This window comes from Antechinus flavipes, chromosome 3, assembly GCF_016432865.1.
Source record: "Antechinus flavipes isolate AdamAnt ecotype Samford, QLD, Australia chromosome 3, AdamAnt_v2, whole genome shotgun sequence".
Lineage (NCBI taxonomy): Eukaryota > Metazoa > Chordata > Mammalia > Dasyuromorphia > Dasyuridae > Antechinus > Antechinus flavipes.
In genome coordinates this window covers 516,007,332-516,027,436 of record NC_067400.1, presented here as the reverse complement: position 1 = coordinate 516,027,436, position 20,105 = coordinate 516,007,332, and the positions used below count along the sequence as shown (strand labels likewise).

The 20,105-nt window shown below is 36.3% G+C and overlaps 1 protein-coding gene across 1 annotated transcript in view; it reads right to left on the bottom strand.

The window, feature by feature from the left end:
- The window catches only part of GDPD4 (glycerophosphodiester phosphodiesterase domain containing 4), a 54,936-nt gene that overhangs the window by 13,448 nt on the left and 21,383 nt on the right, over positions 1-20,105 (bottom strand). Inside the window, exons 9-11 of the mRNA XM_051987059.1 lie at positions 15,404-15,549; positions 5,364-5,446; positions 3,467-3,617 (exon numbers count right to left, since the gene is read on the bottom strand). Of these exons, the coding sequence (XP_051843019.1) occupies positions 3,467-3,617; positions 5,364-5,446; positions 15,404-15,549 (380 nt within the window). The remainder of the gene's footprint in view (positions 1-3,466; positions 3,618-5,363; positions 5,447-15,403; positions 15,550-20,105) is intronic.

The following is a 20,105-nucleotide window of genomic DNA, read 5'->3' as shown; positions in this document are numbered from 1 at the left end:
AAGCATTCCCAATAAGATCAAAGATGAAATAAGGTTGCTCACTATCACTATTACTATTCAATATTATATTAGAAATGTTAGCTTCAACAATAAGAGAAGAAAAAGAAATTGAAGGAATTAGTGGGTAATGAGGAAACAAAATTATTCTTTGCAGATGATATGATGGCATACTTAGATAATCCTAAAGGATCAACTACAAAACTACTAGAAACAACAACTTAAGCAAAATTATAGAATACTAAATAAATCCATATAAATCAATGGCATTTCTACATGTTATAACAAAGTCCAGCAGCAAGATATAGAAAGAGAAATTCCATTTAAAATGACTGTTGATAAAATAAAATATTTGGGAGTCTACCTGGCAAGACAAAATTAGGAATTATATGAACACAATAACAAAACATTTTTCATGCAAATACAGTTAAATCTAAACAACTGGAAGACTATCAAGTGCTCATGGGTAAGCCAAACTAATATAATAAAAATGACAATTCTACTAAATTAATCTATTTATTCAATGCCATACCAATCAAACTGCCAAAATTCATCTGAAAGAAGAACAAAAGATTAAGAATGTCAAGGGAATTAATGAAAAATACGCAAATGAAGGTGGCCTGGTACCAGACCTGTAATTATAAAGCAGGGGTGATCAAAACCATTTGGTAATGGCTAAGAAACAAAGGAGTGGACCAGTGGAATGGGTTAACTTCATAAGACACAATAGTCAATGAGCTACAGTAATCTAAGGTTTAATAAAACCAAAGACTCCAGCTTCTGGGATTGGAAGATAATATGGCAGAACTAGGAATTAACCAACACCTAACACCCTAGACCAAGATAAAGTTGAAATGGATTCATGGTTTAAACATAAAGGGTGATATTATAAACAAATTAGGAGAACAAGTGACTATTTTACCTCTCATGTGGAGAAGGAAGGAACTTATGGCCAAATGCAAAATGGATAATTTTGATTATGTCAAAAATTTTTATACAAACAAAACTAACGCAGCCAAGACTAGAAGGGAAGTAGAAAACTGGGGGGAAAAATTTTACATCCAAGATTTCTGATAAAGATAACTCTGAGGTACCACTTCACACTTCTCAGATTGACTAAGATGACAGGAAAAGATAATGATAAATGTTGGAGGGAATGTAGGAAAATTGGGACACTAATACATTGCTGGTGGAATTGTGAACTCACTCAACCATTCTGGAAAACAATTTGGAACTATGACCAAAGGCTATCAAACTGTCTATAGCTTTTAATCTAGCCTCTATCCCTGTATCCCAAAGAGATCATAATAAAGGGGGAAAAAAACATTTTTTTTGTTTTGTTTTGCTGAGGCAATTGGGATTAAGTGACTTGCCTAGGGTCAAACAGCTAGGAAATATTAAGTGTTTGAGGCCAAAAAAACCCATATGTGCAAAAATGTTTGTAGCAGCTCTTTTTATAGTGGCAAGGAACTGGAAACTGAATGGATGCCCATAATTTGGGGAATGACTGATTAATGTAATGAAATGTTATTGTTCTATAAGAAATTATCAGCAAGTTGATTTCAGAAGGGCTGAAGAGAATTATATGAACTGAAGATTAGTGAAATGAGTAGAACCTTATGATAAGTGAAATGAGTAGATAAGTGAAATCACATAACAACGATTATGTGATGATCAACTTTGCTAGACTTAGCTCTTTTCACCAAGGAGGTGTGATTCAGGCCAATTCCAGTAGACTTGTGATGGAGTCATCTGCATCCAGAAAGAGACTATGAGGACTGAATGTGTATCACAACATAATATTTTCACCTTTTTGTTATCCTTTTCTTGCTTATTTTTTTTTCATTTTTTCTCCTTTTGATCTGATTTTTCTTGTACAACATGATAAATGAGGAAATTTTAGAAGAAGTGCACATATTTAACCTCTATTGGATTATTTGATGTCTATGGAAGGGAGGAGGGAAGGAGGGAAGGAGAAAAATTTGAAACACAAGGTTTTGCAAAGGTGAATGTTGAAAACTATCTTTGCATGTACTTTGAAAAATAAAAAGCTATTACTATTTTTAAAAAATATATTGCACAGCAAAGAAACATGAATTAACACTTTATGAGTCTTAAGACCTGTGGATTCTAAAGAGTATGCAACAACAAAATGTTCCTGAGTGATTTAGAAAAGAAATAAAAACTATGAGTGTATAATTTAAGGTGTGCACAGCAAAAAATAATCATAATAGAAAAACATTAATTCAGGATAGCAAGTCTCCCCCCCCCTAAAAAAAAAAAAAAAAAAAACGAAAAACTTACTGGGAGTACAAATACACATAAGAGAAAGACAATCTGGAAAAAAAAAGAGAAGCAAGAAGTAATTTTGAAATAAAACATCTCAATACAAGCAAAACATAGAGACAACCCAGGATTACACATTTACCAAAGGAACACAAGTAAAAAATCAACAAACAAAATGTTCCAGCCCATACTGTAATAACTTCTCCAAATTTCTGATCAAAGAAATGAATCCCTTGTAATTTCTTTAAAATATAGTCTTGTAGTTTTGTAAGTATATAGTTATACAAACTGAGTGTTTAAACCTGTATCTTAAGTCTATTAATTTGTTCTAACCTGGTTTGTTCAACCTTAATTGAAGGAAGCATGGACTAATGAATCTGTTTATTAGGCCTCTGTGTTAAGGCCCTAAGAGCATGAGTTATCCAAGATTTACATATTTTGTTTCCCACTAAAAATGTTGCATCTTTGGAGAGTGCACTTTTGCATTTATAATAGAGGGGAAAGGAAAGAGGCAGGGTGGAGAGGAGCACAAACATTAAATACCTACTGTGTGTCAAGCATTGGGCTAAGTGCTTTACAAATACTATATCATTTGAAGGGGTTAGAGAGGGGTTTCCTCATTATCTACCTTAATATTGTGTTCAATTAGATGCCTTTCCTTTGAGATCATGTGTACTGTGGTGTGGTTCTGGTTAAAAGAAGCATCAGATGGGGGCTCATGGATTGTGGTTTGAAATAGAAGTTGACCTAAAATATTCCTTTGAACTGGATGAATATTTTAGGAGTACTTGTTTGAGGAAGAAATCTCAGTTCACTCCCCAAAATCTTTCCATATCTGAGTAACTAGTTTTATTCCTGCTTGATCTGTTTCCTCATAAAATAAGGAGTTAAGACAAAATCAATGAATTTTATGTTCCCTTTTCAAGTCTATGATTTTATTTTTTCTCTTCTCCTGCCAACAGTCACATTAATGGTGACTTACCCAAATGAGCATGAACTTTAAGGGCAGAGGCAGAACACTAACTTGTTGGGTAGGTTGTAGTAGGCATCAATGGGTCAAGGTTAAATAGTTACTAAGGTCCCTTAGAACTCTAAAATACTATAATTCTGATAATATGAGGACCCAATTAGTGAGGTTTGTGTGTCATTCCAGCTTGGCCAGCTCCAACCTGGGCCCTGTTACCTTGAGGAACCATTGGCCTGAGTTCAGGGTTTCCAGGGTTTGCCAAGTGAACATAGAGGCAGGCATGTCAGTGAAATCCGGCAAGATCTCATGGATATTGGTTGTTCTCCTCAGGGTGGGATCATGCATGAGGAAAGGAACACCATCATAACTGTGGACAGACAGAGGGCAAGGAAGGGGCATTTACTAGACTGGCATTTTCCAAAGGAGGACAATTGGAAGTGTCAGCTAATTTCATCTTCTGGCTACTACATTCTAATGTAGTAATTCTCTCCATCCCACCCCACCCCCAAATCATGCTTAACCAACAATCTGAGACCACATAGCATCAAAGATCAGGACCATAATTCATTCCAACAAACATATACTCATAACCCAACAGCTACATGGAGACCCCATATACTGTTTTGAAATATAACGAAATTAATTCCCTGGTCCACAACATACAGCACACATATTTTAAAATATTTTGGTGTAATGATCAATTATACTTATTTTTAAAAACTTTCTTTTTAGCTTAAAAATATCATTTGTTATATGAGGTGACTCTGAGAAACAGAAGGGGAAGGATAGTGAGAGGAAATTATGGTGATGTAAAAAAAGCAAATGATACCAATAAAACTTATTTTTAAAAATCAAAAGAACCCACCCAGATTCACACAAGCCAGAGTTACCCTGAATTCTCATTAAACCTGAGAAGTGCTATCATATTCTCTGGCTCTCCTACAATGATGTGGCCCATTTTAGACAACCATCAGCATGTGAAAAGCTCTGATATTTATATTCCAGTTATCCTGAGGTTGTACTTAATGTAATATGCCCAGCTAGTCTGAAGTCTTCTCTCCACTCAAATGCTTACTGCCTGGGCTGACAGATCTCTGCTATTATGAAGAGTTTGACTGCATTTTGTTATATTTCAAAATAGTGGTAGACCCTAGAAATATATAGGGGTCTCCATGTAGTTGTTGGCTTATGAGTATATGTTTATTGGAATGAATTATGGTCTCCAACTTTGATACTATGTGGTCTTAGATAGTTGGTTAAGCATAAGTTGGGGATGGAGTGGTGTGGAGTGGAGAAAGCTTTCATCATTAGAATGTAGTAGACAGAAGATAAAACTAGCTGACCCTTCCAATATCTTTCTATATATATTTGTTCAAGTTATTAAAAGGGCCAGCATGGGTCTGCTGATAGTTGCTATTGTCATACTTGGCAAGACAAGCAAAATTATGAAATAAGTTGACCTTGAATTCATGTTTCTAGTCTCTTAATGCTCTGTGTCCTCCTCTCCCTTCTGCAGGTTCCATCCCACTACCACCATCCATATACAATCCAATTTTCTTTACCTTCCTCTTGCTCTTAACAAAGACTCTGACATTAGTTCCTGTCTTTCTATATGTATCTGAGGATGTGTGTTCTCTCTGGATATGCGCCAAGCCATGATTTAAGCTGACTATGGATCTAGAAAAAGATGATGCTGAAGGAATGATCAATCTGGGCCATCACAACTATACATAGAGAAGTTGTATTATGTTGTTGTGTTGTGTGTATGTGTGGGAATATAGTATGCTGGGGGCGTTTATTTGGTATGGAGACAGGATACTGGAAAATGTATGGAAAGAGTGGCTCTATTATGAATATTTTGGTACATAATTTATTTGTACATGAATTTGTACATGTACATGTATATTTAGGGAATAAAGTAACTTGCCTATATTGAAGGAAACTGTATTTATGTCTGGTTTGGGGAGGGGGGATTCTTTGTGGAATGGAAGGTAATTTGCTCTTGTGAAAGGTATAACTAGTTGGTACCTGCATAATGGGGAGAAGAGGTGACATGTCTATGTTGGTAAGGTGGAGTCTCTGTGACACAAAATGCCCTGCCTTCCATTCTTACCTGAGGGTGACATCAGTCTCCAGCCCTGTGGCACCATGTTCAATAGCTTTCTCAAAGGCCATCTGAGTGTTCTCTGGTGCCAGCTAAGGAAAAAGAACAGGAAATCAGAATGAATTACAAATCTTTTCTTCTACCTTCCATAACAGTAGAGGAAGGATGATTGTCTTCTTGCAAGAGGAAAGTGGGAGAAAGAAATCAATTAGCCTCCTGAAAGCCCCCATTTGCCTAGGTGATTTCCTTGTTGATGTGGCATTGCCCAATAAAATAGCCTTAGTCCAACCTTTCTAACACTTACCAGATTTTAAGAACAGTGGTCATTTGGGGCAGTGGTGGCCAAGAGACCTCTCTCTGGTCCTGGATTTGCCATAAATTATATGATTTTGAACAAATGATTTGTCCTTTCTGAGTCCCAATTTTTCTCCTCTTTGAGGCAGTTGGACTAGATCATAATTTCCTAGAATAATCTGGTCATAGGACACTATTATTAGGCTTGAAATGTACTAATAGAATAACAAAATTCTAGTTATTACTTGTCTGTGGAGGGGAGGAATTTGTTTGATTCTATGGCTGAAATGACTATTTGTCAATTTGGTATGAATAACAGAGGTCTGTTGGTAGATTCAGAGAATGTAATGGAGAGTCTCCCAATCCCAAAACTTGCCACTGACAATGGCTACCAAACTCTTCCAGTTTGTCACAGGACAATCAATAGGAATCTAGAAAATTGTAGTAAGGATTATATATGTTGGACCAAGAAAGTGAAAGGTGTTATGGGAAAAGAGTGTTTTTCTCACTGCTATCGGTCAAAAGCAAGGTTTCAGGATTCTGGAAAGAAAGTGGAGTAAATTTCAAGCTCTCCAGATTTCCCCCATAAACAGAACAAATTTCCATCTCATTGCAAACATAGATGGGTGAAAGATGAAGAAGATTTTAGTCAGGACAGTGGTCTTCCTGGTACAACTCAAGAAAATTCAAAAAAAGACCCCAAGCAAGGAATTAATCAGTGTGAATGGCAGACACATCCGAGCTATCTCTGCAGAAACACCATATAGGGACCCCTGGAGCAAGCTGGGTTTTGTTGGAGCCTCAGCAGGAACCATAGATATTTTCACATCCCATACATTCTGCAGACTTGGAGGTCTTGAATCCAGGAAGACTGAAAGAACCACTGATGATCAGGAAAGCCAGACCCAACTTGCTGCAGAGACACAGCTCTGGACAAGAAGGAACCATCACACCCATGAGTGCAGAAGCGGTAGGGCAGGGATGCTGCTGGCTGCAGGCACTTGAGGAAGAGGGAGCTTTTGTTTTGGGGTCCCAGATCAGAGGGGAGAGCTGAAGTGAAGCTAGAGGCACCAGACCCCACTTCATGATTAGAGATGCTTACACTAATACTTCCCATTAAAAAAGAAAATGAACTGGCAAAGAAGAAAGAACTCAACCATAGAAATTCACTATGGGAATGGGGCAAGCCAAGGTTCATCTTTAGAGGAAGACATTAAAGTTAAAAAAAAAAAAAGCTTCTTTTACTACAAAGAGTAACAAGAAATGGCTCCCTGCCCAGAGAGAATTTATAGAAAAACTCACAAAAGAATTTAAAAATAAAATAAGAGACATTGAGGAAAAACTAAAACTAAAACTAAAAATCATCCAAGAAAAAAACCAAGAAGATTAGAGGAAAAAGTTATCCAAGTAGAAAAGGAGATACAGATTTCCAAAGATAACTTTTTGAAAATTAGAATTGGGCAAGGGGAAGCCAGTGAAGCTATGAGAGACCAAGAAATAACAAAACAAAATATGAAGAATAACAAAAAAGAACAGAATGTGAAACATAAGAAAAATAACAGATATGTAGAAGAGATCAAGAAGAGAAACTATAAGAATAATTGGACTATCTGAAAACTGTGACCAAAAAAAGAGAACTTCGACACAAAATGCAAGAAATAATCCAAGAAAATTGTCCTGGTGTGATAGAACATGAGGGGAAAGTAGAAATTAAAAAAAAAATCCACCTATCATCACCTCAAAGAGATCTTTTGTGGAAAATACATAGGAATATTATTGCTGAATTTTGAAACTCCCAGATCAAAGAGAAAATTTTGCAAGAAACAAGAAAAAAGTATTCAACCATACTAGAGCTACTGTTACAATTGTATAGGACTGATCAACAGTCACAACATATATAATAGCAATCAAAAGAACTAGGTTTGTGTTCAAAAGTATCATATCCAATAAAATTATCCATAGTATTGAATACAAAAAAGAAAATTCAATGAACTTGCAGATTTTCAGGATTTTCTTTCAACCAAACCTGAACTCAATAGAAAATTTGACATGTAAGAGCCAGTATCTAAGACCAATTTCAAGGAATTTAACATGGACAAACTGTTTATGTTTTTTACATGGAAACATATGCCATATGTTTAAAATTGACATCAGCAATTGGGTAGTTCAAAAGAAAAATTGTAAGCAGAGTAAAGGTAAAAATAGTAATTATATAATACAAATGAAGTACAGAAGAAGAATAGACACTGGGGTGGGAGGTGGGAAAGACTTATAGTTCTGAAAACGTACTCACATTGGGAATGGATTAAATAGGCAACACTACATATATACCAAAGGTATATAAAGAAAAAAAGGGGGAAGCTATGGGTGAAGGGGGGAGCAAAAGGTGGGGGAAGAAGACAAGCAAAGTTAAGTAATACCAAGGCAAGTTAAATAGTAAAATTAAAACAAAGCATTAATAGGGATAGGAAAGGGGTGTATGTCAGGGGTGAGGATGGGGATGGGCAGGGTTAAGTATGTGTGTGTATGTATATATCTATATATGTATACATAAATTATAGCCTGCTTAAGGGGGATGAAAGGGGAAAAATTTTTTAAAGTAAAAAAGCAAGTGCCCAGCAGAGAACAAAAGAACAATCTACAAGGCAATAAAGAAAAGATGGACACTCGTGAATATAATTTTTTCTACTGTTATTTATCCTTTCTTGTACTAGTAATTTGTTATATATGTTTAATCCTCCCTGATGTTCTGTGGTATATATGACTGTGTTCTGTTTTGTTTTGCTTCCCTGTCCTGTTTTTTTCCTTTTTTTATTCTGTTTTTAAAAATAAATAAAAATAAAAAATAAAAAAAGCAAAAGCAAAGGTCTTTAGAAAAGAAAAGAAGGTTTGGGAGGGTCATTAAGAAAACAGTGTGGGTTTTCAATTTATGGGTAACATTATAAAACATAAGGATAGACTTCTGAGCAGAAATAAAATGTACCTACAGGTAAAAAGTTACTTACCTAGAAGATTGTGAGTCTAATCAAAAGGGCTTTAAAATGAAATGAAACAGAAAGAGAGAACAAACACCATATCTATCTACCAAGATATATCCCTTTCAAAGAATCTGCATTGACTTCAGATTAGTGTAGTAGCTAGTCAAGATCCCGTAAGACTCATGATAATGTATGCAATCCATCCTCTGGCAAGAGTGACAGGTTTAAGATGCCAAGTAAGACATAGCTGTTTGGGCATGGGCAATGTGGGAATTTGTTTTGCCTGGTTGGTTTCATATATTGGTTATGAAAGTTTTTTTTTCTTTTAAATTGGAAGGATAGAGAGGAAAAGAAAACAAAAGCTTAATAGAAACACCAATGACCATTTTTTAAAAAGCAAGTAGTTGAAATGCACAAAGAATAATAGCAATCCATATCTCATTTTCCCCATCCCCAATAATCCATAGGAGGCAAAAATCAAGAATAGTGTCCATAGCCTTAGATATATAAAAGAAAAAAAAACTATACACACATATATTTACAAAAAATACACAAAAAACAAAAGGATAACAAGGAAAGAAAATAGAAATCTCAATGTAGCTAACAATTATTTATAGTACTTACTACATACCAGGCAATTCTCACTACTGAGATACAGGTCTTATTATCCCCATTTTATAGCTGAGGAAACTGAAGCAGAGGTGAAGTGACCTGCCCAACAAATAAGTGTCTGAGATGGAATTTGAATTCAGATCTTCCTGACTCCACAGGCAGGAAACTGACTCAAGAGGCAGAAACAGAAGCAATATTATCACTAAGTTAATGCTATCAACCACCTGGACAGAAGAATTAAGTAGATAATATCTGAAATCATAAATGTGACATGACAATGGTGAGGATTCATTTTTCTCCATGTATGCTATTATTCTCTTTCTGATAAAAGTGGAGCTGCAGCTAAAAATTTCCTGAATTGCCTTGATGACAAACACATCCTTCAAAAAGTGGACAAATAAATGAAGGAAAATATTATTTTTGATCTGATGTTTAAAAACAAGGAGGAACTGATAGAAAAATAATGAAAAATTGAGGAAAAGTGACCACTCCACCTTAGAATATGCAGCAGAAGAGAAAGCCAGACAGAGTCTGGATTTAGAGAAAAGAGATTTTTAGGGGTTCAAAGAAAGGATACCTAAGATCACACAGACTTCTGAACAATCATTGAACTACCTAGGGCCTAGTGATTTCTCCATCACTAAACTTCTATAAAGGAAAGCTGGTTAGCTACTTGCTACATTCATTATAGCAGGAACAGGTTGGATGAACTCTTTGAGTTTCTTCCAAAACTTGAAGCTCAATCATTCAAGTATATCATAGCATGGTGGATGTACTTACTTAGAATTAAGAGATTTGCCCAAACACTCAAAACTACGTCCTCTGCCTCCAAGTCCTGGGCTATTTCCACTACATTGCACTTCTTGAGATTTCCTTCTCTCCCAGACCACTGAATTGACTATAATTACTGAATTCTCTCTTTACAACTTTCTATCTCATATTGGCTGTGGCTTCAGTGGCCAGTGGGTTCTAAAAGACAAGTTTGTTTGTTTTTTTCTCACTGAATCACTTCTATATCTTGGGGAACAAGAATTCCAGGTTCTAGCCTGGGAAATGCTGGACTTGTTGACCTCTAAAATATCTCTCCATTGCTACAACTACTATTAGATTATAAGCTCTAGGGCCGGGATTATTTTTTGCTTATTTTTGTATCCCCAGAGCTTAATATAGTGCCTGCAACATAGAAGCTACTTAATTTTTTATTGACTACTATGGCCTATTATATAAAGACCTTATGCATAGACTTTAGCACTAGAAATACCTTTCAACTCTTGAATTTTATAGAAAAGAGGCCCAAAATAAGATAAGTGACTAGTACATAATTATAAAAATATTAAGTAGCAGAATTAGAATTCAAACAGGACTCAAATATGATGCTTATTTTGCCACATCGTCTCTTCCTCCAGTTGACAAATAGAGAATAGGAAGGAAACATTTTCTTCAAGGTTCTAAAACAGGCCCTGATGGTTACTGAGGAGGCCAAAGTCCAGCAGGCCAATAAAGCCATTTAAATAGCTTTGATATTCTTCAAAATTAAAATTGAAAGGCCTGGGTTCATGGATTTGATTTATTTAGGGTACCACTCTCTGCCATTTAGAGTTGACTACAATCAACCAATAAATTTTCATTCCATGTAAGAAAGACTGTTCTATCAATTAGAACCTACAAAGAATGGGAAAGAGGAAGAGGAAAGGTAATGAGCACTTATATATCACCTATTGTGTGCCATACATCAAATTAAGCACCTTACAAATATTATCTCATTTGATCTCCACAATCACCCTGAGAGGTAGCTGCTGTTATTATCTCCATTTTACAGATGAGGAAATTGAGGCAGACAGTGGTTAAGTGACTTGCTCAGAATCATACAGCTAATAAGTATCTGAATCAGGCAGGATTTGAACTCAAGTTTATCCCAATTCCAATCCTGGCACTCTTATCTACTGAACCACCTAGATGCCCCAATGAATTGGTTCATAACATTGTAAGCTCCTATCTGAAGGTATTCAAGCTGCTAGTATGAGGAAATAAAAAGGGAATCAGGTACTTGCCATTTAAGGGAGTGAGGGGAAGGAAGGGAAAATTTTGGAACACAAGGTTTTGCAAGGGTCAATGTTGAAAAATTATCCATGCACATATTTTGAAAATAAAAAGCTGTAATTAAAAAAAAGGAAAGGGAATCAGGAGATATGAGTTCAAGTACCAGTTCTGCTACTTAATGGTCATGATGCTGCAGGAGTGAGCAAATGACTTTTATTTAACTATTTTATCTATGCTTAAATATTTGATCTAATGAAAGAAAAGTTTCTTATTTTTCTTCTAATTTTGATTTTATTGGTTTTGTTTATAGAAAAATTTATTAATTTCGCATAATCAGAACTCTACTTAACCATTTGTGAACCTCTGTTTCTCATTTGGCTGGCCACAAACTCTTCCCTTAGCCACAGAGCTGATGGGTGATTTCTTCCATGATCCTCTAATATGCTTATGGTGTAACATTTTATATCTCAATCATACATCCATTTGGAATTTATCTTTTTTTTTCCTGAGGCAATTAGCGTTAAATGACTTGCCCAAGGTCACACAGCTAGGAGATGTAATAGGCTGAGGCTTGAGTTGATGCACTGAGGTCCCAAGCACATGAGGCTAAATAGTAATTGGACCATACTCTATTAATATGTAAGCTTGGAGAAAGAATGGCCCCCACCCACTCTTTGTGCAAGTCCTGATGTGTTGTATAGGAAATGATGTTTTTGGTGGGTGGAGGCAGGGGAGTGGAAAAGGAAGGGGAGGAGAGACTTTTTGGGATTGCCATTGCGACAACCTTTCTGTTTGTTTCTCTACAACTTTTTCTGTTACAGGACTTCAAAATCTGCTGGAATCATTGGATTCCCTAAAACATAAAAAGACTTTTGCTGGACTTCAAAAACTTGGGGGGATCATTGGATTCCCTGATATGTGAAGCAATGGACAATAGACTGGTTTTGGACTATCTCTTGGCTGCTGAAGAGGTGTATGTGTGACTGCTGTTTACATACTCTCCTTCTAGGACTTCTGGCAATCTTTTACATCATACTGTTGATTTATATTGTTTGTTATACCGTTACTTGGGTGCATAATTCATGTTTGTTATAACACATCAAGCCTGCACTGACTGTGGGGAGAGTCATCACTAATAGTCTCTGCGTTGTTGCTATGTGCTATGTGTTCCCATGCTGATGGGTTTGTGCATAATAAGACCCTTGAGCCCAGAAACCTGCTAGCAACCCCCACTTCCCTTTGGTGCTTTTCATCTCCCTTCCTGAGATGTCAGGGAGGGCGTGATTATCTCCTTTTTAGTGCTTTCACCTCCCTTCCTGAGAAGTCAGGGGGGTCGTGAACACTTCCTTTTCGGTGCTTTCACCTCCTTTTCTGAGAAATCAGGGAGGGTGTGATCACCTCCCCTTGGGGGCTCTGACCTCCCTGAAGAGTCAGGGATGGCATGATCACCTGTGTTCTAAAACAAAAGAAAGCGGGAGATGTAATGGGCTGAGGCTTGAGTTGATGCACTGAGGTCCCAAGCACATGAGGCTAAATAGTAATTGGACCATACTCTATTAATATGTAAGCTTGGAGAAAGAATGGCCCCCACCCACTCTTTGTGCAAGTCCTGATGTGTTGTATAGGAAATGACGATTTTGGTGGGTGGAGGCAGGGGAGTGGAAAAAGGAAGTATTAAGTGTCTGAGATCAGATTTGAATTCAGGTCCTCCTGACTTCAGAGCTGGTGCTCTATCCACTGCACCACTCAGCTGCCCCCTGGAATTTATCTTAGTATGTACAATGTGAGATTTTGGTCTATATGAAATTTTCCAGTTTTCACAATAATTTTTTATCAAATAGTGAGTTGCTGGGGAAAACTAGGTTACAGTGCTCATTTGCTTCTACACATTGTATATCTGATTTGTTTCATTGATCAACCTCTATTTCTTGTTCAGTACCAAATTGTTTTTATAATTACAGCTTTGTAGAATAATCTGAGATCAGGTACTTCTAGGTCAATTACCTCCTTTTTCATCAATTCCCTTGATATTCTTGATCTTTTGTTTCTCCATATAAATTAACAAATATTTCAACAATACATTCTTACTACTATATACATGTTGCTAAGATAAATTAATAGTGGTTCCTAACGATAGCCCCAACTAAATAATTTTAGTTGGGAAGGTCCTTAGAGATCATCTATCACCACCCTATCATTTTACAAGATTAAGGCTCCTACCTAGGGGTAAAGATACTTTTATCAAAAGAGTATCATGAAATTATTTTTAAAATCCTTGAAACCAAGTTCACTCTCAATCGTAGTCACAAAAATCTCAAAGAAGAGTCTTTAATAGTCAGGTCATCTTGTCCAATCCTCACCTAGTGCTATATCTTCCTCTATAGAATCTTCTGTGGGCACTTCCAGCATTAGGAGTCTAAAATCTATGGCATTTCCTTGAGCTACTAATTTAGTAACCCTGGAAAGAAGGCAATACCACACAAGCATGATGCGTTTTGTTTTTTAGGAACCTTTGATGGCTCCTAGGGATTACCACTTTCCTTTCTGTGGGCTTATAAACTGCTTAATAACCTACAATTTTGCCAGAGATGAACCAGCCCAGAGTGAAAAGAATTCAACTCTGGAAAAAATCAGAATGATCTTTAGATAAATTCATTCTTGTAGCTTCTCTCTGGTTTACCAGGATTCCTCAAAGACCAAGGACTGTATTTTAGCCATCACATACACAAGGCTCTTGTGAGATGTGGTTCATCCAGATAAGATAACTTGAACCAAGAAAATACTTTTGGAGGTATGGGTTGGGCCACAAAATCATGTGGTCCTTTCTAAATTCTATGAATTCAATGAGGAGAACACTTACTCTGATTTCATTTTAGTTTCAAATTCAATTACCTTTTATTTTTGTCCTTCCTATCCTTTTCAGTCTTAGGAGGAGTCTCTTTAAGAGAGAAAAAAAAGCAAAATAGGAATTGGGTAGTTTTGCTTCCTATTTTCTTTTAATATCCTACTCACCCCAAGTTTATCCATTCTTTGTTCTTCTGTCTCAAAAAAACAACAAAAATGGTTTTATTGTTGTTATAATTTTTCACACATAGGAGTTAGCCATTCTACAGAATGTTTGTATTCTTCCAAGATTACATGCTCTCGATCCTATTTTAATATGTCCTTTTAAAATCTGAATTCAACAGAGAAGTCCCTATGCAGACATATCTATGAAGAAAACTGCATCCTCCTCCCCTTTCAGAACTATTAGAAAAGCTTTTGATTTAATGCTTTTAATTATCCATCTGAGCTAAACCTGCCCTCTTCCACTGATGTTTTCCTCTAATTATTCATCATAGTGTGGAGAGGATCCTGTTTATTGAGGCACAAGCTTCATCAAATCCTACCAAGGTGAAAAGACTCCAAATGGGAAATCAATAATGGACCATATTTGTTATTCAAGACAACATTCTGGATAAGTTCAAGAGAGATGACCACTATCTTAGTTACAACTTTTTCCCCAGCCATATCAACTCATGAAGACAGTCTCCTAAAGCAAAAAGGGTCAGAATCAGTCTGGAAGGAGTATACATTTGGCAAAAGAATTGATCCTTGAATTAACTGAATTGTTTAAAATTGCTTTATTGATATTGCTCCAAAAAATGCCTTCTAGGAAGACTGGAAATTGAGCAGAGATTTTATATATCTCTCATCTGCTCTCAAGTAAATCTAAACTAAGTTAAAGGTTCTGCCCTTTGCTTGAGTCAAGCTTTTGGAGGGAGGAGCCTATGACACCCTTAATACTGCTTTATTCACATGACCTCCATCATCCCACTTGATTTTCACAGCAACCCTATGAGATTTTATAGATGACAAAAGTAAAGTCCTTAGATAGGAGGTCACTATGCCAGTGACACGTAGCTAATGAAGAGAAAGGGCAGGAAGAATCCCAGGTTTTCTAGCTTTGAGCCCACAACTCTTCTATACTGTTTCCTAATTCACTGATCTAGGGGTTGGATTCAGTGAACCTTAAGGTCCTTTCCAGCTCAAAGTCTTATGAAAACCATGAGTCAAAGATCTGGCCCCAGCCATAGCAGTCTCTGACTATATTCTTACTATCCTACCCCACACATTCAGACCTACCGTTGGTGCGCCTCTGTGCCCAATGAAAGTTGGTTTGGGTCCCAGGGTCTTGTTTTCTCGGAGACAGGGAGATTGCATCCCTAGGGGTATGGTGTATATAATGAGAAGAACGACCAGGAAGGAAATAACACTGACGAACTGAATGGCTGCAAGAATTTGAAGCAGAAAAGAGAGAGATTCATTCACTGAGGGCCAAGCCAAAGGGATTCACATCATGAAGTGCTTGTCTCAACATACATCCCAAAAGTTTTACTTTCTCCAATGGCTGGTTGATGTTCAACCACTCCTCCCTCATCTTTTTTTGCTGCTGAAGACCTTCCTCTATTCTCTTATCACCAGAGCTCTAAGAAGATCCACCCACCCCTTAAGTACTACAAATTAGGAGGAGATGCTTTTTAGGGACAAAGTTTATTCCCAGTCTCTCTCCTGGGAAGTCAATAGTCAGGCAGAGATGCTGAACGGGGAGAATTTGTCCATATGAATACAAATGTCCTACAATGTTCCCTGCTATTACCAAGCAGAACAGGTATGTCACCTTATCCTTCAATATCCTTCTCAGCAAGATTGTACATTATGCTTTCTTCTGCTTGTCATAGTTGCCTTAGAAATACTTTTACTTAATGTTACCTAGATACAAATGTACATACGGAAAGGGCAGAGGGAAAAGTATGATTGAGTTCTTAAAATTTGATTTGAGCCATGCACTCCAAACCCCAGCTCTGCCCCTCTTTACATCTATGATCTTGGGTGAACTGTTTAACATTTAGACAAAGATCCTACATTCATAATGACAGCATTTTAATTAATATTTTAACTCATCTAAAACCTGTTGTGATTCCTACTTCCTCCTATTCCTTTTACTGTCTTTTTACTTCCATTATGGTAGAAACATAGAAATGAAGGCAGTTTTATATACCTTCTATTAAGTTGCCACAAGCCAGTTAAAATCCCATTTTCTATTCTCCATCCTCTCTTAATTCTGCTGCCTTTTTTCTGTTAATTTCTTATTTGTACTGTATGTATAAGCAGGATCTTTGTCTAATGACCGCTAAGTTGATATACTACTAGAGGAAATGGACTACATTCATCCATATTAACATTCTCACCAAAAAATGAAAGCAGGAGACCTTAAAAAGTTGCAACTACATGCAAACTCATAGGTTCTCCCTAGAAATGTAGACAAGGAAGCTGGTTTCATCAAGTGTCCGAAAACAACAAGAAATATGTCATGGAGTACTTGGTCACCTTGCTTTGTGCTCTCGGTCAAGCAGGACATCGTGATAACAGCAACTTAGGAGCTAACATCTGTTGCTGAAGATGACTAAGCAGAGAAACTGAAGGAAATACTTGACAAGATTTGCCAAAGTGAGCATAGAGGACAAGGGCCAGAAATTTAAAAATGAAGATCAAAAACTGGTAGATTAAGAAAGGAATCTAAAGGTACTAGATATGAAAAGTGCTTAACTTTTCACCCACACACAGACTCATACACACACACACACACACACACACACACACACACACACAACTATTTATACATTAACATGCAGGAAGCTAATTGCCAGTATAAAAATCATTTAAAAATTAACCATACAAGTAATCAAAGGATTGATTAGGAAAAACAAAAGTAAAAATCAATAATAAGCATTACAAAAGTTGGCAGAAGATTATAATGAACCTGGAAAGAGATCTAAAGAACCTTCTATTCATCCCTGAAGAAAACAGAACTACCACACTTAGACTTGACATCTCAAAAATAGGAATGGTATTTAGGAAGATGAAATCAGGAAAAGCAATTGGGCTAAACTAACAATACAATGACAAGATCCACACTGAAGATAGAAGAGTTTCTGAGAACACTTAGGGACCAATTGTCAAGATATTTTGCTTGGTGAAAAATGTTTCCTTGAGGGAAACATACCAAATGAATAGAAAAAAGTCATGGATCTTATTACCACCAAAAAAAGATAAAAAGTCAACAATTAAAGGTTCACATTCCTATTTTCTCATCTCTATAAAGTATAATATACATACATATGGAAAACATAATACTCTGGCAAATCATGGAAGCTGTGTGTGTATGTGTGAGAGAGAGAGAGAGAGAGAGAGAGAGAGAGAGAGAGAGAGAGAGAGAGAGAGAGAGAAATAAGTAATTGAAAAATGTACATTCCTGCTTTCTCATTTCTGTAAAGTCACTATAAGAAATGATCTACATACATATGGAGGACAGAATATCAGAATATCCCTGGTAAGAAAAAAGAGAAAGAAAAAATGCAGGCTTCTGCATATGATTTAGCCTTTTCACAATCACACAACTGCCTGAAAGGTATTAAAATATATACACATCTATTTATCTATATATACCCATATCATTGTAAAATTCCTTCTTCCTCTGCCAAAAAAGGTTAGATAGTTATGATTCTCCTAAAAATCAAAAAGCTTCTCATTTATGTTATGATCATTCAAGATTCTTCTAACAGATGAAATTTGTTCCTAAATTCTCATGTTGTCAATATCAGTTAAGGCATCAAACATGAAGGCATGTTCTCAATAAATGTATTCACCTGTGTCACCGAAGACATCTCACATCAAGTCCAAATTAAAGAAGGATTTTCTAAAAATGGTAAAGTCCTCTGTATGCTCCTCTTTTAACATAGTATTGATAGCATCCAGCCACAGAGTATTATAGGACCTCAATGAGGTTCATAGCTAACTCAAAAGGAATCATTCTCTCAATACACATAATAAAAAATAAATAAGTCCAGAAAGAATTCCCTATTGCCTAGATTATAACATGTGATTAGATGAGCAATTGATTGGATTGGTCTCTAGCTATATACATGCATATTTACAGGGGTGTATTGGTAAATGTTTAATATCCAGCTCTCAAAAAAAAAAAAAAAGGATATTGACATACTCAAAGATAATCTGCATTATTTAATTTTTTTCATCACTTTCTTAAGTTTAGAAAAATAATAAAGTAAGCCATGATTTGTGGTATTTACGTATTTCAAAGATGTAAATGCTCAGACTTTAAATTTAACAATTTAATTTTAAATTAGCTCTGAGGAGTTGATTTGAGCTGGCTCCAGCACATGTTTAGATGTGTCTATAAAGGTATATGGTCTTGAATATTATCCATAGATAATAAAAATAATACTGGGCCATATTTCAACATTAATTTAAGGTCTGCATAACACCAGACATATATTACTTCATTTGATAGAAAAGTGATAAACAATAAACCAGGCCCAGAATTTAATAGGAAGAGAATAAACTAGATTGCAGGAGGGGAAAATGACTCTGTGCTTTAAAAAAATCTCATTTAGCATTTAGGTACCTTAATAGAGAAGAGTTTCAGGCCTGGAATCAGGATAACAAAGTTCAAATATAGTCTAAGACTTACTAGCTGTGTGATTCTGGGTCACTTAATCTGATTGCCTCAGTTTCCACAACTGTAAAATAGGAATAATCATATCATCTATTTTCCAGAGTTTTTGTGAGGATCAAATGAGATAATATTTATAAAGTGCTTATCGCAGTCCTAACACACAGTAGGTATTTAATAAATTCTTGATTTCTTTCATCTTTTTTTTTCTTCCTTCCCTCTTTCCCCTCATCAACAGCAATTTCCCTTCAGTGATTCTATATGGATGCCAATTAGAGGTTGCTAGAATTTCAAGAGAATCAAGATGCAGGTGATATGGAGAATAATGGAGAGACACATGGTAGATAATATACAGGTATCATTAAAAGATATTTATTTCCCCCACTCTCAAGAAAACACATCATTAGAAAAAGAAATGAATTGGGTCACATAGCAAGGACAAGGGTCACCCTATGGACAAATTGAGGGCAGGCTACCTCAACTATCTCCAGCAGAAGGTTGTTTTAAGAATCAAATGAGATGATGTATATGAAATATTTTGTGACCATAGAGCTGTACAACACATCATCCCATCCTATGCTCATCTTCATGGGGATGTCCCTTGCCTGCGAAGCTGAAGACAATTCAATTCAACACTGGGATTTTCCCACTTGTGACCCCCAAAGCATTCTAGATCTTCAAATATCAGAGTCTTAAAGTAGAGAGGAACTTCAGGGGCCTCTGGTTTCCACAAGAAGGCCCTTGACAATTTACCTGGCAGTGGTCTCCAGTATCTCCCACAGCTGTCCATTAATTGTCCATTATCCATTTCTAGATAACCATGAAGCCCTTCCTGACACCAACCTAAAATTACAATCCCTTGACAACTTCCACCAAGGGTCTCTAGTTCTGGCTATTCAAATGAGATGGAATTTGTAAAGCACTTAGCACAATGCCTGGCACACAGTGGGAACTTAGTAAGTGCTTTCATCCTCTCTTGCTTCTTTCCAGAGCCACACATAACAAGACTAATCAACCAACATTTCAAATATTTGCAGATGGTTACCAAGCTTTCCCACAAGTCTTTTTTGTGAGCTAATTGTTCCCTATTTCTCTAAGCAACCTTCTTATGGCATGATCCAGACTTATCAGTATAGTTACATTCCTCTGTTTCTCATCTTATCAACATCTTTCTTAAATCATGGTCTGACCACAGGACTTAACACAATACAGCAAATGTGATGAGCCAGAGAAAAGGATAATGGAATTATCACCTCTCAATATAGCTTAGAATCACATAAACTTTGGGGCTGATATTGTTAAATGAAGAGTAGT